Consider the following 24,957-nt stretch of genomic DNA (forward strand, 5'->3'; position numbering starts at 1 on the left):
CCCCCATGCCCACCTCCCAGGCTTGCTTCTTTCTCCTTTACAAGCAGCATTCAATGGGTCTTCAGGTGGAGGAACAACAGCTTTTCCTTAGGTTCCCCCAGCACAGCCAGATTCAGAGCCCTAACTCAAGGTCACATCCCAGAACTGTTGATCTAGAACTGCAATCTGCCCTTGACAAGGTCCTGCTCCTGGCCCTCAGCACCTCCTAGGTCTTAAAGCCCTACCTCCAAGTGCCCTAAGATTGAGATTTACACGACTATCCCTGGCTGTTGAGCAACACAGACATACACACAGACCATGGTTACTAACATTTGTCACCTTATAGGCCAAGACCCTTAGCTATCCTGATTCCTGATTTAAACACACACACCCACATACACATGCATGCATACTCATGCACGTGCGCACACACACACACAAACAAAACATGCCTTTTTCTGGGCCAAACACTGAGTGGTGGGAGCTGCAAACAAAGCACAGCCCATCCCTTCTAGGTCTACTTGAATTTTCTTCCTGGTCCTTATCCTTTTCAGGTCCCTCCTAAACACACATGCCAAGAGGAAACCAGCCCACTAAAGGGGCCCCCTTGGTTGATCTGCCATTTGTTTGTTTGGTTGCTTGCTTGCTTGCTTTTGCTTTGTTTTGTGTTTCAAGAACTGCTGGAAGTATCCACAGCAACTCAGCAGTCCACAGCCCCATCAGCTACTTCCCACTGAAGAGACAGTTCTACTTCCTTAACTTACAAGTTTTCCTTCTTCAAAATCAACAAAAATTGTCTCTATGATCTCTTCTTTAACAACCTAAAATTCAGATAAAAAAAAAAAACATTGTAACTGCATTTGTTTCTCTTTTGACTTCAGAGGACCTTCTGAACTTTCTGACTTATACTAAAGTTCTCCCTCTATTTTCTGTTACGATACTGAGGGTACTTTCTCCTTTCTTTTCCTTAATGCTACAGATTTCTGGACTTCTAGATGACATTCCATTCTTTGGTATTAACAATTCTTTCACTGCTTGAAATGGGTCTATTTAACATTTTTTCCCTTCTTGGGAAATAATTGAAACATATACAAAGGACTTACACATTCTTAGTAACTCCATGTTTATATTGTCCTAATTCTCCTCTAAATAAAAGTAGCATTTATAGTAAAAAAAAATCTTTTTCAAAAATATATAGTGTGGTGAGCTGATATAGGACTGAGTGTGTGCATACTGTCATCAGCATAGCCATGTCAAGGGCTCCAGTGCCTCAGACCCATAGGAATAGCAAGGCCTTTTCCCACTGTCAGGTTCCCCTGGTCAGACTATGGATGCATAGAATGCATATAGCATGTATAGAAAGAACCAATCACAGTTTTCCTCCTCCTCCAGGATGAAGGCAGGCTGAGACTGCTCCCCTTCAGAGACACCCTCATTGAGATTACCTTATTCTTAGAGAATCAGGAAATCTCTATAAGTGTGGCTTGTCATCACTACTCATATCTATAGGATTTCTTTTCTAGTCACTTATATTATGTTTAAAGGTTAAATTTGCTTAAGATGTTGAGTAAATAAACAAGACTTAAGTTTCCCTTCTGTAATTATCAAGGAGAAATGAATTCTGATTGAAGACAGGACCTGTAGCTTATACATCTTCTTTGCCATGTGGACTCGGATGAATCTGAAGAGTTGAGCTGTGGATGAAACCCTTATTGTACCTTGCATGCACAGAGGTAACACTTTCCTTCTGTGTGAACCCACTGATGAGTGTGAAGATCAGTGTGACTCACGGTCATCCCTCAAATGCCACATGTTTGTTTTGGTTTTTGTTATGAATCCGAAGTTTTGAGCTTTGACTGAAGCCCTCTGCCACACTCATCACACTCCTCTAGGCAACAAGTCTGGCTTCCCTCCCACTCTTTTTGCTTCCATAGCTACTCTTCTGCCCCTTTGCTTCTGCCTCTTCAAAGATTTTCCATAGTCAGTGGGACACACAAAGATTGGTCCAAACACTTTTTCGGAACAATGATATCAGTTGGTAGCCAACCAGAATAGAAGTCCTGGCCTTGGCTTAGATACCCAGAGTGTTCCCATGGATACAAGAAGGTGGGGCAGAGAGCTGAAGAACAGAGAGGACATGCCTCCAGAATGGCCAGAAAGAACATAACTCACCCCTGCCTCAGCTTCTTTCAAACCATCCCCTCACTACTACCACCCCTCACATCTACCCAACACACCTGCTGGAGGGTGGAACTCTGTGACCATGAAGAACCTAGAATGGAGCAGAGCTATTCTAAAATTAGCCTTATGTGCTAAGTAAAGAAGTGTTTTCCCCAGACACTCACATCTTGCATATCTGGAGCCAAAGGAGACATTTGCTGAGCCATCTTTAGGTGTTCAGGGTGATTGCACCTTTAGATCCTTGCCTGGACCTTTGCTAGTAGCTAGTTTCTGAACTGACCTTGAGCTTGGTTGAAAGGACTTAACCTTCGATCTCAGAAAGACTATAAAGGGCTTGGGCTTCTATGATGTAGTTGTGTTGTGGGGGCCCACTTAAATCCAACACAAATCCAACATAACTCAAACACCAGGTCAATGCAGATGACAAGAATTTATTGTAATCAAGCTGTTGTTGATCTACCAGGGCTGCAGAACAGAATCAAGAGCTGAACTATGACCCTGAAGAGAAATTGTACAACATATTTAAAGGATAAAACCACAAAACTAGGAGGAGAAGGATGGGTTATAGCATTGTCCAATCATATTTTGACATAAGAGGTTGAGCAAGTGAGTTTTTACCAATCAGGTTAGGAAAGGCTCCTAGGCCTGATAACATGAACTTAGTTTGACCCTGCCAACAATATGGAGAAACTGTCCTTGAGATATCTGTACTCAGACAACTGTTTTCCTTATAATAGAGGCTGTTCAGTTATTCAGAAGTCCCCAACTTCCCTTGGCCTGGAACCTTGAATTTAGTATCTCCCCATGATTAAATGGAGTCTGACAACAAAATGGTAGTACTTAAAATAAGTGTCTTTTACTTGTTCCCACAGTTGAAAATGTAGTCATAAAAGGTTTTTTACTCTTTCAATGCTCTACGTTGAACTTGGACATAATCAGCAGTAGCCGAACATTTCATTAGGCAAAGGAGCTTTGGGTAGTCAGTAAAAGACAGTGATCTCTTAAATTCTGAATTCTATTATTAATGTGACCTCAGCTGACTCACTTAGACTTTTTGTGCCAGGTGAATAGCCACAACACTAACAGCCATGCTAACAACACCAAATTCACAGACTTGTTAGAATAAAAAGATTAGTTAGAGGCTTTCAAGATGGCTGCTCACGTAAGAGTGCCTGATGACCTGAGTTCTGTTTTGAAGACCCACATGGTAGATGGAGAGAACTGATTCCTACTAAGTTGTCCTCTGACACACTACACACATACATGCAATAACAATAATAGTTTGTACAATTAAAATGCTTAAACTTTTCTCTTGAACATAGGAAGCATATTATATGTTAGCTAGACAAATGTATAGCAGGATGAGTGATTCAGAGTCTATCCCAGCACACTCTGGATGCCTGAATCTCTTAGATAACCAAGGTCCTATCTGGAAATCACTGTGTGGAACATCTCCCTGATCTACATATTCAGAGACAATATAAACATAGCATCTGCTTCCAATCTGTGAAATACTAATTGTGAATTTTAAAAACTAAAGGTACATACCATGCATGTCCTTTTGGGTCTGAGTTACCTTACTCAGGATGATATTTCCTAGTCCAATCCATTTGCCTGAAAATAACTTTATGCATGGTATCTAATCACTGATAAGTGGATATATAGTCCCCACCCCAAGAAAGTACAGAATAACCCAAGATACAGTCAACAGAACTCAAAAAGGTCAACAAGCTGAAGGGCCCAAGTGAGGATGCCTCAGTTCCACTTGGGAGGGAGAAGAAAGCAATCACAAGTGGGGAGGAAGGGATTACCTGGAGGGAAAGTGGACAGGGATAGGGGGGAAAGGGTAACATGATGTAGTATTAGGTGAGGGAAATGGACTGAAGCCCCGAGGGCCAACAGAAAGAATGAAAACAGGCAACATAGGGAGGTAGGAGGTTGTGGGGACCTTCCAGAATGTACCAGAGACCTAGAGTCTCTCAGGACTCAAAGGGAGGGACCTTAGATGAAATGCCAGACAGTAGGTAGAGGGAACTTATAGAGCCCACCTCCAGCAGGAAAACAGGGCATTAAGTGAGGGAGGGGATTGCCATCCTACAGTCAAAATTCTGACCCGTAATTGTTCCTGTCTGAAAGAACTACAGGGATGGAAATGGAGAGGAGCCTGAGGAAAAGAAGGTTCAGCTACAGGCCCAAAGTGAGATCCAGCTCAAGGGGAGGTCCCAAGGCCTGACACTATTACTGAGGCTATGGAGCACTCACAAAAAGGAACCTATCATGACTGTCCTCCAAAAGACCCAACAAGCAGCTGAAAGAGTCAGATGCAAATAGTTGCACCCAACCAATGGACAGAAGCTGCTGACCCTTGTGGCTGAATTAGAGAAATGCTGGAAGAAGATGGGGAGAAAGGCAACCCTGTAGGAGGACCAGCAGTCTCAATTAATCCAGACCCCCGAGATCTCTCAAACACTGAACCACCAAAAAGTCAGCATTCACCAGTGGATATGAGACCCCAACACATATACAGCAGAGGACTGCTGGGTCTGGGTTCAATCAGAGATGATGGACCTAACCCTCAGGAGACTGGGAGTTTAGAGGTCAGGTGGGGTGGGGGTGGGGGATGGAGACATCCTCATAGAGACAGGGGGCGGGGAGAAGGTATGGGATATGGAACAGTCGGAGAGTGTGTGTGGGGGGGGGAGTGGGATAAAATCTGCAGTTTAAATAAATAATAATTTTTTTAAAGTACACAATATGTGTAACTGATTTTCAGCATTCCTGGCTCATCAAATAGAAGCCTCAAATATTGTCAGCAACATTACATGACTACATTCTCACTTGTTAAATGTATATGCTTTGTGTTAGGGGATATGGCTTTTGAGCATTTTAAATTCATTTTAAGAGGACCTGGGATTTTGCTTCAAAGAACAGATTGCTAATTAAGAACACCCATGTATAAGACTGATGATGTCTTCCCCATTCCAAAGTTCATAAAAACTGGGGGTGGGGGCAGGGGGCAGAGAGGGGAACAGACCTTTTTCATCTTTAAAAAAAAAGTGAATAGGTCTCCTAACTCTCAAGATCAGTTACCAAAAAAGCCAGTGGCTCAATATTAAAGATGTGTGCACAGTGTATGGACAGCCTAGGGAAGAGCTACTGAAATGAGCTCCTGCTTTCCCTGATTACAGCTGTCAGCTTCTAACCCAGGAAGCTGAGGTTTATAGAGATCATCCTTGGGCTCTGAGCACCAAGTTAGAAAATATGTGGAGAAGAGCAGAAGAGAGCCCGGGTGTGAGAACAGAAGTGTTTTTCTAAACTTAAAAATAAATACAAAAATAAAAGGCTTGGCCCTTGGGTCTGGGGCACCCCTAATGTCTAGGAGACCTGTGAAAACTTACTTGACTCCTTCAATCCCACATGATGAAGAAACAGCTGAAAAGTGTGGGCTAGCTCACCTTGTGCTCAATCTGAGCAGTTTATGGAGAGACCAAAGAGGCTTTCCCCAGGTGTCCTTGTAGAACTGTGGTGGGTTCCACACTCCTATTCAATAACCAAAGAGGATGAGACTTTACTGTGTGTTTTCCCAGGTGTAGACCCACTGGTGCTTGAAATATTCAGTTAACCAGCCTGCACCTCAACTAACTAGCAAAAATAAATACCTATGAAGAGCCGTTTGTTAAAGAAACAAATAGAATGTGCATCTGAGGCAACAAAACTGCTAATGGATAGAGGACAAAATGAAAATATTGACGCACTTGAGCAGACAAAGCTTTTGAAAGTTAAAGAAATTCTTTGTAGCTTCTTGAACATTTTAATAGTTGGGTTGGAGAAGATGATAAGTTTTGACCCCAAAGATAAGAAACATTACTTGGGTAAAATCACCCTAGGGCTGGTAAGATGCTTTGTTGGGTAAAAGCATCTGCTGCCAAGCCTGAAGACCTGACTTTGAGTGCAGAGTCCACACAGTAGACATAGACAACCAACTCTCCCCTGATCGCCACATGTGCACTGTGGCACAAACACATTTGCGATAAGTAAATAAAAAATAAAGTTTAAGTCACTTTTCAAATCATAGGAAGAAAAAAGATAGGAGTGGAAGAAAAAAGAGAGAGAGAGAAATTGCTAGTAGAGTGGTCTTGGAGGTCTGGTATGCAGCCGAGGAAATTCCAGTTCCACAGGAGAAAGCAGGCTGGTGGGAGGGATGAAAGAAACACAGAAAGTTCTCTTGCTTGAAATAGTTTTTAATTTAAATGTAAAATTTCTGAAGATCTAAGGAACTTACTGGATTCTTGTCCAGATTAATGAGGAAAGGCACACCTGATGTATCAGTTATAATTTCTACATTCTAAGTGTAAAGGGAAAACAAACTTTCAGGCAAAAAGAGTAAGTTAAATAAAAAAGAGAGGGAAAGACATTGTTTCCTGTTTGTAATGGGAAAAGCTAAAACTTGGATCAACAGAACAAACTCTCAAGACAAACATGTTGCAGTTCATCAGCCCAGTGTAAACACCTGTCATGGTGATAGAACAATTTGAAAACCTGTAGGAGGAGGATGGGAGGGATGGGGAAAAAAAAGAAAACCTGTAGGAAATCAGGTCACATCAGTCAGGTCTTCTAACTGTGGAGAGTAAAATCAAGAAAAGACTAGAATCAAGCAACAAAACCAAAACATACACTCCACCCCAAAAAAAGAATGGGAAAGCCCACCCCAAGAAACAGAAAGCCACTAGGTAAAATGAAAATCCCAATGTAACATGTCAAGCATATAACAAACTCTGTTAACTATGAAATTATAGGGTTTTCCTATATAAGAACAGGAACAGAATGGGTAAGGCAGCAAATTCCATCTTTTTGCTTATAAGAAAAATTTGTGTGTGGTGGGGATCACCCTCTCAGGCAAAGGAGAGGGGTGATGGGGTAAAAAAAAAAACTCTGGGGGGCCGATAGGAGGGGTAACATTTCAGATGTAAGTAAATTTTAAAAAAAGAATAATAAAGAAAGAAACACTTATGACGTTGCTTTAACAAAGCAATCATAGGCAAACAGATCAGAAGTTGCAGCTAACTGAAGATTAACTTAAGAGCTGCAGAAAGTTATGGATCTTAGGTACTGAGGAAAGGCACATGGTACCAATTTGGGAAGGCAGGAATAGAACATCAATAGTCAAAAGGAAAAATTGTTTATTAAAGCAAGAACAAAAAATATTTCATAGTAATATAATTCAAATTTTGTAATTCAGTGCATGCTTGTGATCCCACACTTGTGAGCACAGAAATTATTTCCTGGGTGGGAACTGCATCTGACAAGAGTTGGGAGGCCTAGATACACAGGAGCAGTGAGCTTACCCAGACAACCAATCAGAAGAGAGACTTGCTGGACCAGTGTTGAGGCCCAATTGAGCCAGCCCACCAATCCCTGCTGGAAAGCCTGCCCCGCCCAACAACAGAGAGGTCTTAAGGGCTAAAGAGTGAGCCCCTTTCACAGAACCTACCGAGGCTTCTCAGGCAGGTGTTTCTCTTGTTTCTCAAGGCAAGGACTTAACTTTCATCACTAACATTACCGACCCAAACCAGAGGTATGGAAAGAGTTTCTTGGACATCTATTTTGACCCCTCTTAGACTAGTAAGGGTTTAGTGGGAATCCTTTTGATGCATGCAAACTAGGAAAGGGATGTGACCTGCACCTGAGGATGGAGAAAAGCCCAACACCTACATCTTTAGTGTGGGTGACAATCCTGCGGGAATATGCAGCTGCTGCGTGAGGGTCTGCTGGCAGTTGGGGTCAAGATGGGATGGAAAACTAGAACTGGGGTTTGCTCCTGCTGAGTGGTCTTTGCATTGAGGCCTAATCGGCATCAATAGTAACTCCTAGTCTGAGGTCCTGAATTAAAATGGTATATAGTCTGCTCAGCAGTCCTGGGGGACCCACGCCTCGCCCTCCTCTGTTCCTGGACCAGGTGCAGGTATGGTCCTTTAGTCTGATGCCTCTTGATTTTCCTTACTGTTAGCAAAATAAGTCTCTTCAAAAATTGGCAGTCCTGGTCCTACTCGCCGCCAGGATGTCTCTGTCAAAATTATAGAAAGCCGTGATTCGAGGCTTTGTCATTCATCGCCCACATCAATACCAAGAGTGACCAGAATTGCTCTTGCTTCTGGGGTTACCAATGATTATGCTCCTCACAGGTTTACTATGGCACACATTCATTATCTCCTTGGGACCAACAGACATTGCCTTTTTTTTTACCATACTGCTGCTTGCTTATGCCATGTTAATGATTAAAAAAAAAAAAAATCGAGAGTAGCCGAGTGGTGGTGGCGGCACACACTTTTAATCCCAACACTCAAGAAGCAGAAGTGGATCGATTAACTAAGGCCATTAGCTTTAATTAGCCTACATAGCTAGTTCCAGGACAACCAAGGCAAGACAAAGAAACCCAGTCCCAAAATACAAACAGAACAATAACTAAAACCAAATATCGAATAAGCCCATATGCTTTTATTTTATTTGTTTAAGCTTTGTATTTGCACAGTTCATTGCATTGAATAAATTTCTAAGGAAGGTGTTGATTGAAAAGTCCCGTTTCTAAAGTTGTCGGTAGTTTGGAGCACTCATCTTTCTAAGACTATGTCAATTAACATTTATGCCAGATTATCTGCTTCATTTCTTATCACATGCTATTGTTTTTTGGGTTTTTTTAAAAACCATTTTGATAATTGAAAATTGTTATCTACTGGTTTGCATTGGTTTTGGCATCTGCTGGGATTTTTAGAGTTTGAACATTTTCTGGAATCCCTGCCAGACTTGTCAGTCTTGCTTGTGTGTGATAGCTCTTTCTCCCTTGCTCAAAATAAATTTGTTTTCCTGATACCCTGGCTTGTTTGTTTCAAGCCTTTCTGGTGCTATAAAGCTTTTTAAAGTGAGAATTTAGTGTAGTAGAAATTACAGAAGTGCTTATGGAACGTATGCCATTTGCTGGCTGATTAACAAGTGGTGACTCCTGTAAGCCATGGTCAAGTAAAAGGATACAGTGCCAGCACCTGAGAACTTCAGGGAGTCTTCTGCATGCCCCCTCCCCCACTTCCCATGGAGGCCTCATAGACTTACTCCACACTAGACCATTTAAAATATAATGCATTTTAAAACGGTTCAGCCTGGTATGATTTTGTGTTAATATTTTAAAATGGATTTATGCCCTGTTTAATCATGTTGGATTTGACTTTCACTCGTTATGAGTTTCATCTTGGTGACTTGTTGCAACTCCTATAGTTTGATTACTTAATAGGATATATATATATATACACACACACACACATATATATCCATGACTGTATGTATTGCCCAGAGGCTAGGCACCTGCCTAGCATTTGAAAGGCGCTGGATTCAATACGCACTGGGATTTTGGTTTGGTTTTGAGTAATTTTTACAACTGATTAATTCTATCATAAATGAGCTTTCTTAGATGTTTATCCAGAATTTAGAAATTACATGGTGCTGTTATTGTTCTTGCATACATCTTCTTTCTGAGGATGCATGTCTATAATTAAAGTTTTACTTTAGAATTTTTTTTAATTACAGAGTTCTGGTCTTTCACTCAACTCCCTCTTCTTTGCAGCTTTCCATTTCTGTGGTGTGTCTGTCTTAAGGAGGTTTGACTGCAACAGTTGACATGTACTTAATTTGGGTCTCCCTAACTTTTTCCTAGTATTAGTTTTTCTACCTCCAGATTTCTGTCAAAGATACCAGATGACAGTTACTTGGCCTTAGTCTCTTCCAGTCTGCAATGAAATCTGTCTTTCCTGTATTCTAGTGAATGGCCTTGGCAGTTTTGAGAAATAGTTATTTTATAGCATGTCCTAAAATTTGAACTTTTATGTATTTTCCCCATGGTTAGACTGGGATTAAGGGATGCAGGAGGAATATCACAATGTTTCTTGTTTTTCTTTTCTCTTACATTACACCCCTATCCCTACAGATCCCTTCCTTCTACTCTTCCCAGTCCCCCCTCCTCTCTCCCCAGAATCCACTCATTTTTGATTTCCAGAGAGGGGAGAGGATGCGTGAGCAAGCTTCTCAAGGCTATCAAGTGAATAGGGCATGACAAGTTGTTACTCTGTCAGCCCGGTAGTAGTACTCTGCTATCCTCATTGATTATGACTGGTATGGACTTGAAATTTCTCACTCTGTACTCAGCTCACCCACAGTCTCCTTGGGGGTTTGGGGGACAGCTAAACACAGTCAAGGTGTGCATAGATCATGTGGGGTTAATATCTCCCTCCGTGGAGAGGGAGATAATTCCATAAAGAATGTAAAAGTTTCTGAGGAAAGATTTCTTTTGCACTATGTATTTATTCAATTATTTATACCAGTATAGACTTGTAGCTGTTAACTTTAATTTTGAGTTTAATCTTTTGTTTGGCTACTGGGAGCTCTGTCTAGATAACTATCTTTTTACAATAATAGCTTCTCTCCTTTTGTTCCTGCTTACTGGTAGATGGTTGAATTCAAGATTTCCTGTCTCTTTGAGCAGTAAGTCTGAACAGTATGGAATCTTGTTGGCAAAAACTACCCAACTTTTGTTGGCAGTAAATTGAGGGGGCAAAATAGGAGGTGATATTTAGAAGAGATTCTAACTGGGAAGATGGAGGGCTTGTAGAGGAAAGGAGATGTTGGTTAAAGACAACTTAGATTTTCCTGTGTTTAAATGCTAATGGAAGAACCTAGAAACCAAGGTGATTCAGATGGAATCATCACTGAGTCACATTGGAGACAGTTGCTGTTGATTCAGCTCATGGTGGAGGCATGAGCTACAGAAAAGGGTGGAGAGCTCGCTCAGCTGGTTACAAAAAGAGGGGAGTGGTGCTGGTGCAATGAAGGCAGGAAGCCGAAAGTGTTGTCTCATTTTCCTTGATCATATTCTTTAATCCCTGGAGAAATTCAGTGTCCCTTTAATATTTCCTCATTCCCTCCTGAGACAGTTGTATACATAAATAAAAAGCTTATTTTTGTCAGATTCATCTTTAATTTTAAATGTTTCCATAATGCCATTAAAAAACAACCCTAAAACTGTTCTGAATAGTGAAGTACAAATTTGCTATGTAACTCGGGGATTGTTTACTCTCCATGTAAGTTCTGTCTGTATATTTTGACTTCCATTTGTTTCTTTCCCAATACCATTACCAAGAATAAAGGGAGACATGTGAAAAGGTCAACAAGAAACTTTAGAGAAAGTTGCATTCCATACCTCTTACAAGATCTATCTGGGAAAATCACAAAAGAGGAAGTAGACTCAAGGCACTGGAGAAAGATACAAGAAGGTGCTTGGGCTGAATAAGAAATCAAACGAGTAGAACATCTCTTCACTTTAGTTTTTTATTTATTCTCTCATCCCAACAGCAGCTGCCCCTCCTATCTCCTTCCACTACCTCTCTCCCCCAAAACCCACTGCTTCTGTTTCCTACAAGAAAAAGAGCAGGCTTCAAGTGATATCAACCAAGCCTGGGATTTGATGGGAGACATCCTGTTTAGGACTGACTGTCCTAAGTAAGGTCTTTCACTCTCTGCCTATTGTCTGGCTGTTGGTCTCTGAATTTGTTCCCTTCTGCTGCAAGAAGATTCTCTAATGATGGCTGAGCAAAGCACTCATCTATGATATAACAGAGGGCCATAGGAATCATTTTATTGCTACATTTTTGTTTTAGGACAGAGGTGTTTGGTTTTACTTTATGACCGTAGGTTTTCAAGTCTCGGGTTCTTGATCACACAAGCAGTCAGGCATGGTCCATCTTAAGGAATGAGCCTTAAGTCAAAGCAGATATTGACTGGTTGCTCCCACAGGCTTTGTGCTATTATTGCCATAACATATCTCACAGGCAGGACAGATTGTAGATCAAAGGTTTTGTACCTGGTTGGTGTTTGTTTCTCCTTTGATAATGTGCAGAGTTCCTTCCTGTACCAAAGATGCACAGAACACAGGGATAAAGGCTCTGTGTAGGCAGCAGCTTGATTTCTACACGTTCAATGAGTTGTGTGTTATCTTCAACAATGGAACCCTGCCATCAGTTTATGGAGAGCAACCTATAGTCTCCACAACAGAATTAATTGGGTTGTTTAGGGATTCCCAAGGGAACACTTGGCCAACAACTCAATCAGATGCATCCCACTCCTGGTACTGGAAGCTTCATTTGATAAGGGATGTCCAGTTAGGGCTTTGTCTCTCCATTATTTGGTGATTTTTAAATTACTGTCATGTATATTCTAGGAAGCTGTTACTGTATTTGATTCCATAGTACCTCTCAAATGGTCTTGTGTTAGGGTTTCTTCCTTTGCTGCTACAAAACATAATGAAAGCAACTTGGGGGGAAAAGTGGTTTATTTGGCTTATGCTCCCATATCACTATTCATCAAAGCAAGTCAAGATGCAAACTCAAACAGGCCAGGAACCTGGAAGCAGGAACTGCTACAGAGGCCATGTAAGAGTGCTGCTTACTGGCTTGCTCCTCATGGCTTGGTCACCCTGCTTTCTTAAAGAACCTAAGACCACCAGCCCAGGGATGGCATTATGGGCTTGGCCCTCCCTAATCAATAACTAAGAAAACACCCTACAGGCTTGCCTAAACCCTGATCTTATGGAGGAATTTTCTCAGTTTAGGTTCCCTTCTCTCAAATTCGTTTGTACCAATTGACATAAAGCTATGCAGCATGGGTGCTCAGTTTTAACTCTTTCACCATCCCCTTTCTCATCCCACTCTTCACTCTTCCTCCCCACCTGATTCTCTCAGTCCAGTCCACATCCCCACCCATTCATAACTATCCTATTTTAGTTCCCTTTCTTAGAGAAATCTATTCTCCTACATATATACCTAAGCCCTTATTCTGTATGCAACCTCTCTCGTTCCACAGATTATAGCTTATCAACAGCTAACATTCACATGTAAGGAAAGGATACTATCCTACTACATTTGTCTTTCTGGGTATGAGTTATCTCACTCAGCATGATTTTTTTTTCTAGTCCTATCCATTTAGTTACAAATTTTAATTTCATTTAATAGCTAAATAATACATTGTGTAGATGAATGACATTTTCTTTATTCATTTCTTTGTAGAGGGACATGTAGGTGGTTTTCAAATTGTGGCTATTAGGAAGAGCAGCAATGAGCATGGTTGAGCAAGGAGTAGAATGAAACATCCTGGGTATATGTTCAAGAAAGTTATGGCTGGATCTTGAAGTAGATCAATTCCCATCTTCTGAGGGGCCTTACACCAATTTTCATAGTGGCAGTATACGTTTGCAGTGCTACCAGCAATGGACAAGTGTTGCCCTTACTCTACACCCTCACCAGCATGAGATGTCATTTTTAGAAAATTGATCTTAGCCATTCTGACAGATACAAGATGAAATTTTGAAGTAGATTTTATTTGCATTCCCTAATAACTACAGATGTTGACTTATTTAAAAAGTGTTTCTCAGCTATTTGAGCTTCTTCTAACTGCAGATTCTTTTTAGATCTATACCCCATTTTCTAGTTGGGCTATTTGTTTTCTTGATAACTGGGTGAGTTCTTCATATATTTTGAATATTAACCCTCTTTTGGATGTGCAGTTGGTAAAAAAAAATATTCCTTTCCCATTCTGTTGGCTGACACTTTGTCCAACTGAGAATGTCCTTTTCTTTGCAAAAGCTTCTCCATTTCATGAGATCATTTATTGTTATGCTACTGATGTTCAGCTCAGAAAATCTTCTCCTGGGCCAGTGAGTTCAAGGCTATCTCTCACTTTCTCTATCAGGTTCAGTGTATCTGGGTTTTTTTCATTTATTTACTTTATATGCTGATCACAGCCCCACCTCCTAGCCTCCTAGTCACACCCTCTTACACCACCACCACCAATTCCCTTTCTCAAAAGGGAAGCCACCACTACCATCAACCTACCCTGACAGATCAAGGTGAATTAGGACTAAACAACTCCTTTTCCACTGAGGCCAGAAAAGGCAGCCCAGCTAGCGGAAAGGAATCTAAAGGCAAGTGACAGAGTCCAATTCAGAGACAGACCACTCCAAGACGTGTGTGTGTGTGTGTGTGTGTGTAGCCACTCTAGGTCTGGCCCATGAATGCTTTTTCGTTGGTGGTTCAGTCTCTGAGTCCCTGTGGGCCTAATTTAGTTGATTCTGTAGGTCTTCTTGTGGTGTTCTTGACCCCTCTGCCTCCCTTAATCCTTCCTCTGACTCTTCCTAAGCTTGGCCTAATGTTGGCTGTGGGTCTCTGCATCTGTTTCTATCAGCTGCTAGATGTAGCCTCTGAGATGAAAATTATGCCCAAAATGCAATAAAGGCAATACATAGCAAGCTGATATCCAACATCGAATTAAATGGAGAGAAACCTAAATCAATTTCATTAAAATCCAGGACAAGACAAGGCTGCCTGCTCTCTCCATATCTGTTCAATATAGTATGAAAATTCTAGTTAGAACAATAAGAAAACTAGAAGTCAAGGGAACACAAATTGGAAAGGAAGGAGTCAAATTAGCTCTGTTCACAGGTGACGATAATATACATAATTGACCCCAAAAAATCTACCAGAGAACTTCTACAGCTTATAAACACCTTCAGTAAAGTGGATGCATACAAAATCAACTAAAAAAAAATCAGGAGCCCTCCTTTGTACAAATGATTAACTGCCTGAGAAAGAAATTAGGGAAACACCCTTCACAATAGCCACAAATAATATAAAATATCTTAGTGTAACTCTAAGCAACCAAATGTATGACAGTGTGGTGTCTGATTTTATGTTGAAGTCTTTGGTCCATTTGGAGTTGAGTCTTGTGTACAGTGATATGTGTAGATCAGTTTTCGTTCTTCTACATCCAGTTTGACTGCACTATTTGTTGAAGATCCTGTCCAGTGTGTATTTATTGGCATCTTTGTCAAAAAGCAGATGTCCATTTATAAGGGTCTGACTCCCCTAGTCAACATGTCTGTTTTTGTGCCAATACCATGCTATTTTTATTACTGTAGCTCTATAACACAACCTGAAATCAGGAATGATGATACTGTAGCAGTTCTTTTATTTTTCAGCTATCCAGAGGTTTGGGGTTTTGTTTTTGTCTTAGTTTGGTTGGTTGGTGTTTGTTTCCATATGAAGTTGAAAATCGTCCTTTGAAAACCTGTGAAGGATTGTGTCAGAAATTTGCTTGGGATTGCACTGAATTTGTAGATTGCTTTTGGTAGAACTTTTTATTTATTTATTTATTTATTTATTTTTACTGTGTTAATCTTACTGATCCATGAGCATGGGAGATCTTTCCATCTTCTGAGATCTTCAATTTCTTTCTTCAAAGACTTGAAGTTTTATCATACAAGTCTTTTACTTGCTTGGCTAGGTTCACCCCAAGTTATTTTGTATTTGTGGGTGTTGTCAAAGATGTTTCCCTGATTTCTTCCTCAGTCTACCACTTGTCATTTTAATATAGGAAAGCTACTAAATTGTGGGTTAATTTTGTATCGGTTACTTTGCTGAAACTTCATCAGCTGTAGGAGTTTCCAGTGGAATTTATAGGATCACTGATGTATATACTATCGTATCATAAGTAAACAAAGATACTTTGACTTTGTCCTTTCCAATTTGTGTCCCTGTCTAATTGTTCTAGCTAAGACTTCAGGTGCTATATTGAAAAGGCATATATAGAAAGGAAAACTTTGTCTTGTCTCTGATTTTAGTGGAATTGCTTTGAGTTTCTCTCCAATATCATTGGCTATGGGCTTGCTAACAACTGCCTTTATTGTGTGACAGTTGTATCCCTAACCTCTCCAGGACTTTTATTGTGAGGGAATGTCGCGTTTTGTCCAAGGCTTTTTCTACATGTAGTGAGATCTTAGATTTGTTCCAGGTTTGTTATATGATGGATTACATTTATTGATTTACTTATGTTGATCCATCCCTGCGTCTCTGGTGTGAAGCCTGTTTTATCATGCTGATCTTTTGATGTTGTTCTTGGATTTGGTTTGCAAATATTTTACTGAGAATTTTTGCATCTATATTCATAAGGAAAATTGGTCTGTAATTCTTCATTAGATCTTTATGGAGTTTGGATATCAAGCTTCTGTGACCTCATAAAAACAAATTGGGCAATGTTCCTTTCGTTTTTTATTTTGTGGGGTAATTTGAGAAGTATTGGCATTAACTCTTCTTTGAAAGTCTGGTAGAAATCCAAGCCAAAACCATCTGTTCATGAGTTTTTGTTTTAAGTTTTTGTTTTTGTTTCTGTTTTTTGGTAGATTTTTCATGACTGCTTTTGTTTCACGAGGGATTATGGACCTGTTTAAATTGTTTGTCTGATCCAGATTTACCTTGATAGGTGCTGTGTATCAAATATCCATTTCTTTTAGATTTTCCAATTTTGTGAGATACTGCTATTTAAAGTATGACCTTATGGTGTTCTTTCCTTGGTGTATGTTATGGTCCCCCTTTTCATCTCTAATTCAGTTAATTTGGATATTCTCTTGACCTTTTAACTTGTATAAGGGCTTGTCAATATTATGATTTTTCTCAAAGAACCAATTCTTTGTTTCATTGATTTTTTTTTATTGCTTTTTGTTTCTATTTTATTGGTTTCAACTCTGATTTTCATTATTTCTTGCCATCTACTCCTTTTGGGTGTGATTTTTTTTTTTTGTCCTAGAGCTTTTTGGTGTGCTGTTACTAGTCGTGGGGGGGTGTCTGTCATGAGGGGTTATGTCTGTCATGGGAGAGTATCATCTGTTGGGGGGAGGGAGGTGTGTCTGCCTGTCATGGGGGTTTGGGTCTCTGTCCATCTGTCTGTTGTGGGAATGTGGGTCTCCATCTCAATCTGTCTGCCACAGAGGGGTTGGCATATCCCTCTCTCTCTCTCTCTCTCTCTCTCTCTCTCTCTCTCTCTCTCTCTCGGCATTGGTTTCTGTCTCTCTGTATGTGTCTAGGGGTTGGTCTCTGTGTCTGGGTGTGGGCCTCCGTCTCTCTCTGGGGGTTGTCTCTGTGTGTCTGGGGGTTGGTCTCTGTCTCTGTATGTGTCTAGAGGTGGGTCTCTGTTTTTCTCTCTCTCCCTCTGTCTGGGGGTGGGTCTCTGTCTTTCTCTCCCTCTATCTAGCGATGAGTCTCTCTGTATGTGCCTTAGGGTGGGTCTGTGTGTGTGTGCCTCTGTCTCTGTCTGGGATCTTTGATCTCTTAGAGTCTGTGGCATATGTGTTCAGGCATCTATAGCTTTTAGGTCTCCATTGAGAAGTCAGGTGTACTTCTAATAGGTTTGTCTTCATGTTACTTGGTCTTTTGCCCTTGAAGCTTTTAATATCCTTTATTCTATACATTTAACATTTTACTATGTGCTGAGAAGTCTTTTTTTACAGTCTATTTAGTGTCCTATATGCTTCTTATACTTTGATAGGTTGTTAGTAAATTTTGATTTTTTTAAAATATTTTCTGTGTCTGAATTGGGTTTCTTCTTCTATTCCTATTATCCTTAGATTTGGTGTTTTCAGTGTCCCTGATTTCAGGATACCATGCCAGAATTTTTTTAGTTTTAACATTTTCTTTGACCAAAGTACTCATTTTTTTCTACCATGTCTTGAATGCCTGATGTCTTTCATCTCTTATTCTGTTAGTGAGGCTTTCCTCTAATGTCTCTGTTTTGAGTTCCTAAATCTTTCACTTCCAGATTTCCCTCTGTTTGATTTTCTTTATTGATTCCTATTGTGCAAGGGATTTTGTGTCTAATGTTAGAGCAGAGATGAGGCAAAAGTTTACCCTAGTGTTTGTATCACATTTTTCCTTGGTTAACCTGGTGCAGCTTTTGAAGCTCTTAGTTCTAGTTTTACTAAACCCAGATGCTGGAAATTGGTTCTAATGCTTTGTCTTAATTTGGCACCCAAAACCTGCACTTCAAACATTGCCCACAGCTGGCTTCAATTGGTAATAAAGAATTGCTGTACAGCCAATCGCTGGGCATGGAGATAGAGGTGGAATGTTTAGATTGTGTGGTCAAGGGATAGAGAGGGAAAGGAAGAGGAGAATCAGCATGACAGGGGAGCAAGGAGAACAGACTTAAAGGCCCGCCAACATGTAAAATTCTGGGAAAGTGGCCCTGGGGGCCTTTCTTCCTATTGGGTCTGGAGTAGCAGAGATGAAATACAGATTTTTAAGATGTTAACTCAGGAATACTAGAGGGGAGTGTGTTTTACCCAGGGATATTTGGAAGTTGCCAGCCATTGAGTTATTCAAAGCATATCAAAATTAGCTTGTGTGTGTGAGTGTGTGTGTGTGTGTGTGTGTGTGTGTGTATGTCCTTCATTCATGAATCCAGAGCTCTTGGTTGTGTGCAGTGTGCCTGCAACCAGCCAGGAGCCAAAGCAGTTTAACTAATTCACTGCTATACACAAATAGTCATAGACTCACAACATAGAACAAGTCTGGCTCCATTCTAACCTGGCCCCATTCTAACCATTCTTAAAGCTCTGTTTCTGGTAAATCTCATGATCATCTTGGAATCTATTTCAGGAACAACAAAGACCATGGAGACAGAAGATGTTGAGATGGAAGACAATGTTCCTGAGGAGGAAATAGTGTCTAGGGTCAAAGACTTTGGTCAGTTTTTGTATATTTTTTTAATTTTATGATGGTAGGGTTAGTTCCTAATGACCATTATTCCATTGAAGAGTTTACTTTCAATGTACCACTGTTATCAGTCATTCAAAGTCAATAAAACTGGGGTTATAGCCAACATCAGACCCAAAACCATATTGACTTGGGATTTCAAGAATACAATATTTAGAAATGCCTAGTCAAAAGTTAACCTAGAGGTCTAAAAAGGGAGCTAAATAGTTAAGAGTACTTGCTGTTCTTACAGAAGGACCTGGGTTCAATTCCTAATACCTATATGGCTGAAAGAAAGAGGGAAGGGTTGACAGAGAGAAGGGGATGGGTGGGCAGTGAGAATCTTAACATTGAAATTAAAGAAAATGTGTTTTAATCATGTGTGTCTTTGGTTCTTTTCTAACTGACGTAGGTGATGGAATAGACTACAGAACCGTAATAAAGGAAAAGTTTTTTATTCTGTGGAATAAGGCCTCTTTGCTTGGAGAATCTACAACTTATGTAATTACTCATAAAGACCAAAAGCTGTTGGAGCATATATTTGATGTGGATATCCAAACTTCCAAGACTCTACAAACGGTAGTCCTTCATGGAGCTGCTGGAATTGGGAAGACAACGTTGTTGAAAAAGGCAGTCTTAGAATGGGCAGATGGCAATCTCTTTCAGCAGTTTACCCATGTTTTTTATCTCAGTGGGAGAGAAATTAGCCAAGAGAAGGAGCAAAGCTTTGCTCAGTTAATATCAAAGCACTGGCCTAGCAATGAGGGCCCCATTGAACAGATCCTGTCCAACCCCAGCAGTCTCCTTTTTATAATCGATAGTTTTGATGAACTGGATTTCTCCTTTGAAGAGCCAGAGTTTGCACTGTGTAAAGATTGGACCCAGAAGCACCCAGTGTCTTTTCTTATTAGTAGTTTACTGAGGAAAGTGATGCTTCCTGAGTCATACTTACTAGTAACAACAAGATCCACAGCTTGGAAGCGACTAGTGCCTTTGTTGCAAAAGCCTCATCATCGTGTAAAGCTGCCAGGACTGTCTAAGAATGCAAGGATAGACTATATTCACCATTTGTTGAAAGATAAAACATGGGCTATGAAAGCAATTTGTTCACTAAGAATGAATGGGAGGCTTTTCAACATGTGCCATGTGTGCCACATATGCCAGATGATCTGTACTTTTCTGAAGGAGCAAATGGAGAAAGGTGGCAATGTTGAAGAGACCTGCCAAACCAGCACGGCTCTGTTTACATACTACATCTGCAGCTTATTTCCACGCATACCTGGGAGCTTCCTTACTCTGCCCAATGAAACACTACTAAGGAGCCTATGCCAGGCTGCTGTTGAAGGCATTTGGACCATGAAGCATGTGCTCTACCAACAAAATCTCCGAAAGCACGAATTAACCAGAGAGGACATCTCACTTTTTAAGGATGCAAAGGTTCTTGAGCAGGACACAGAACATAAAAACTGCTACATGTTCACTCACCTCCATGTTCAGGAGTTTTTTGCAGCTCTGTTTTACTTGCTGAGAGAGAATCCAGAAAAAAAAGACTATCCCTTAGAGCCTTATGAAAACTTGTATCTATTGCTTGAAAGCAACCATATTCATGACCCTCATTTGGAACAGATGAAATGCTTTTTGTTTGGTCTACTGAATAATGACAGAGTGCGACAACTGGAAGAAACTTTCAACTTTACAATATCCATGGAGGTAAGAGAAGAGTTACTTGCGTGTCTGGAAGCTTTAGAAAAGGATGATTCTTCTCAATCACAGCTGAGATTTCAAGACTTGCTTCACTGTATATATGAGACTCAAGATGAAGAATTCATCACTCAGGCACTGATGTATTTCCAAAACATTATCGTGAGGGTTGATGAAGAACCGCAATTGCTTATATATTCATTCTGTCTTAAGCACTGCCATGCTCTACAGACTATGAGACTGACAGCAAGGGCAGACTTGAAAAATATGTTGGACTTAGACCCCACAACTGAAATGTGGTAAGTGTTGAGTTTACTGGTAACAAAGGAAGTAGATTTTACAGAAGGAAACTTTGCTTAGCTAATGTGCAGAAGTTATCTTTAGATAACCCATCTAAAAATCTCTTACTGAGGCTGATAATATACAGTCCTCTACCTGTCCTATACATACCTACACTCTGCTGTTCTAGATATGAGTTTATCCTTTCCCTTTCATGAAGTTGGCTTTTCTGATCCTAAATCTGTGAGAAGATATGAACTATAAAATTTCTATATTTAAAAGTAAAAGCTTATGTGGCATACATTTATATGGTAAACAAGATACTTAACATATTATCCAATTTAATTCTGATGCCAAGAGAATTGTGAACTCTTACATGGGTGTGATGTTACACAATTCCTAAAATTCCAAAACTGAGACATATAGGTGTTTGTCTAGAAAACAGATGATAATTGATTCAATTACGCATTAAACAGTAGCAATTATGCACTGCATATTACTCATATAGCTGCCAGTCATCACAGCTTATTGTTGCATAGTGACAAGTTTCATGACCATTATCTCTGTCTGGCTCAACATTTGTCTAAGGTGTTTGTAACTAGGAAGCTCTTGAATGGTTTCCACAAATTAAGATCTCCGTAACCCACCACTGTGCAGTTTCATTTATTAAATTTCCTTTCCCCAAGGTTGAGACTCAAAACCCAAACACCTTAAAATATACTATATAAATACCATTAAGCAACATCCAGCCTCATTAATTTCAATTTCATTATAATACAAAGGGCTGGGGAGAGACAGATTAGTTGGTAAAGCACCTGCCTTAAACATTAAGACATTTCAACACCTAAACCCACATTGCAGAGTGACATGCATATGTCGTCAAGGTGTGACAAGCATGTGTCTTCACACTGCCAGGGAAGACAGACTCAAGCAGATTCCTAGAACTCATTAACCAGCTAGTCTAACCTATTTGGCAGTTTCCAGGACAACAAGGAGACCTTGTCTCAAAAACAAAATACACTAGAGCAACAATGCCTGAGATTGTCTTCTGGCATCCACATGAGTACATACACTGGCACATATACCTGGAGGAAAGCAGATGCATAAGCTTGGATGTGGTTGATCACACCTTTAATCTCAGCACTGCAGAGGCAGAGCTGTTACTTTGAGGTCAGGTTGGTCTACATATCAAGTTCTAGACTAGCTGGGATAGATACACAGGGAGACCCTATCTCAAAATTTAAAACAAAACAAAAACAATGTACAGATAATGTAGGTCAGACTTCTTCCCCCCGAGTTTCTTGCTACCAAGTGCAGTCTCTGTAGTTTTTATTTCATATGTGTTGAAGGAAATGGATGTGAATGGATGAGGGGGTGGGGGTGGGTAAATAAAGTCTTGGGGCAGCAGAGATGTCTTGTGGACTGTCCATAGCAAAGAAGTAACTAACGCTCTTTCATGCCATATTTTTATCCAGTAGCATATTCTAAGGAAAAAGTGACTGGTCTGTCTTTCTTTTTCAATTATGCAGCCTTGAGGATGCTGCTGTTCGAATCCTTCACTACTGGCAAGATCTGTTTTCTGTGCTTCATACAAATGAATCCCTGATAGAAATGGATCTGTGTGAAAGCAGACTTGATGAATCACTGGTGAAAATTTTGAATGAAGGATTAAGTCACCCAAAGTGTAACCTACAAAAACTAATGTAAGTCTTGAGTGGGGAAGGGGGGGGGGGGCAGATATTTTGAGACAAAGTTTCTCTGTATGGCCCTGGAACTCACTCTGTAAATCAGACTGGACTCAAACTCAAGAGACTACTACCTACCTCTGCTCCCAAAGTGGGGCAATCAAAGGTATGCCTCACCACTACTTGACACATGGGAAATTTTAATAGGTGTTTTTCCATTGTTTTTCTTTGTCTTACCTTCTACTCTTACTTGTTACTTGTTGTAAATAGAAACTATCATATGACACACAAGCTTTTGGTCAATGAGGGATGGTAGTGGCCCTATAACTCTTGTTGCCTAGTGACCTAGGTCCATGTGAGTACATATAACTGTTCATACAAAGCCAAAATCATGAAATATTCTAAAAATAATTTTTTTCTTCATTAAGTGATGTGTGACTGTACTTACAATCATTGTGCAAAATATTCTAATAACAGGAAAAATGAAGATGCCTGAGAATATGGGAGTATGAGTTAATTTGTTCTGGGAAGGATGCAATGGTTGTAGTAGCAATTGGCATGTGGTTTTGAGGCTCCATTAAGAATTTTCTAGCTTCCTACCAGATATTTTTCTCTAGAATCTCATTGTTTGTGAGCTCTGGTATCATATTTTAAGCTTATCTAAACCTATAGATAAGGAGAGGTCACTGGATGTATGAATCCTTTTTACTCGTCTCTGAACATCTCCTTCACATGTCTTTCCCCAAATGTCACTAGTGTAAATATTAATAATCAATGCTACCTTTTGGCTAGTTTCTTTTAAAACAGAAGGGTCCCTCTAAGGGATGATACCATGGTGACTGTTCTCAGGCTTCTTGGTGGTAAGTCATTTTTCCCCTGAAAAAAAAGATGCTTCTAACTTATACTTACATAATGACTTAGGAGGATGGTTAGCTGTGTAAATGGGCAAAAGTACTTTCTGGGGGCACTTAGCTAGGGAGAGAGGGAATGGAGGAAGACTGCTGGGTAATGAGCTGGAAAGGAAGTTTTTTTTTTGGGGGGGGGTGTTACTAGTTAAGGTGAAATACGGACAGATGGAATTCTGGTCTAGGAGAAGGCATTGCAGAAGAATCAAGTATATTGAATAAAAATGCATTTGGGAGGAAGTAAAGAAAAATTGGAAGATGAACATTTTTATTTATACTACCTCTGTATACTTACTGAAGCCCACAGAATGATGGCATATCTGCAACAGTTTGTTGATAATGATAGATATTGTGATAAGATGATTTTGTGTATTTACTTTTAGTTATAAAAAGGATTTAAGTATTGTAAGTTGATATTACAGTATTTGGAGTGACCATGATAATTGTGGTCATTCCTAAAAGTTCAGAGGCTTCTATCTTTCCTGATATCATTTTCATTTCCAGTAATGTCAAATTAGTTTAGAATGCCAGTTGTCAGGCTACAAATCCAAAGCTATGTGATAGCCCTGTTGTTGTTGTTGTTGTTGTTGTTGTTGTTAGCAGTTCTCTGTAACACTGGTTTGGAGCCTTACCTGGAGTATGAGAAACCCAGAGTCAGATAAGAGATGAGAGTAAAAATTGGAAGATGATGATGAAACTACAGGTTTCAGTGATTATGTAATCATTCTGCATATATTTCGTTTGAAGGTTCAGAACTGTCTGTTTCCTGAATAGCTGTCAGGATTTTAGTTTCTTGATGTCCAACAATACTCTGACACATCTTGACCTGAAAGATACTGAGTTAGAAGAAAATGGACTAAAGACCATATGTAAAGCTTTGGAATTCCAAGGATGTAAATTACGGGTGCTGAGGTAAGCTTGAGTTTTCATTATAACCTGGACTTGTGTCTGCCCAGTAGATACTTGAAGTCTGGACTTGGTGTTCCCAGGGCTGTATAGTGGAAGCCTACTCTTATAGTTCATCCACCACCCCAGGAAGACTTCTCACTCCTCTCATCCCTCATGAAACACTTTTCATTGTATATCTGTGTCTTTTATCTTTCAAATTAGGAGAGAGAATAGACCAAGAATTGATGAACATTTAACATTTTTCTTATTTCAGTTCTGGCATATATTGTGTCGTGGATTAATGATGACAGGAAACAGTATTAAAGAAAGCTCCATTGTACTTATTTATAATAAATCCCTACCATCTTCAACTGTGGCTCAGAGCCAACCCTGGAAGGCTGAGAAAGAACAGTGTGGCAACTGTCAACTGTCAAGGTGTATGCTCACTGTCATGTACTGTTCCTCTTATTGCTGGCCCTCTTGTTGATGCTCTTTTTGGAATAAGTCATCATATTTAGTTTGCACATTGGATAACAGCCTTTAAGAAAACTGACTTTCACTAGAAAATAAGTTAAGTCAGTTTCTCTCACGCACAAAACCAGAAAAAAAAATTCATCTTAGAAATTTTTATAATCCCTGGACAGTTCTGAGTCAAGACTGAATCTTAATGCATGAAGGGCCAAGGTAAGTTACTTCCCACAAAGAAGCATTATAGTCCAAGTA

General features: G+C 40.0%; 1 protein-coding gene across 1 annotated transcript in view; it reads left to right on the forward strand.

Moving 5' to 3' along the window:
• Positions 1-7,643: 7,643 nt before the first annotated feature.
• The window catches only part of Nlrp14 (NLR family pyrin domain containing 14), a 28,172-nt gene continuing 10,858 nt past the window's right edge, over positions 7,644-24,957 (forward strand). Inside the window, exons 1-5 of the mRNA XM_028768129.1 lie at positions 7,644-7,735; positions 18,681-18,767; positions 19,189-20,776; positions 22,286-22,459; positions 24,094-24,258. Of these exons, the coding sequence (XP_028623962.1) occupies positions 18,695-18,767; positions 19,189-20,776; positions 22,286-22,459; positions 24,094-24,258 (2,000 nt within the window). The 5' untranslated portion in view covers positions 7,644-7,735; positions 18,681-18,694. The remainder of the gene's footprint in view (positions 7,736-18,680; positions 18,768-19,188; positions 20,777-22,285; positions 22,460-24,093; positions 24,259-24,957) is intronic.

This window comes from Grammomys surdaster, unplaced genomic scaffold (assembly GCF_004785775.1).
Source record: "Grammomys surdaster isolate TR1022 unplaced genomic scaffold, NIH_TR_1.0 184, whole genome shotgun sequence".
NCBI lineage: Eukaryota > Metazoa > Chordata > Mammalia > Rodentia > Muridae > Grammomys > Grammomys surdaster.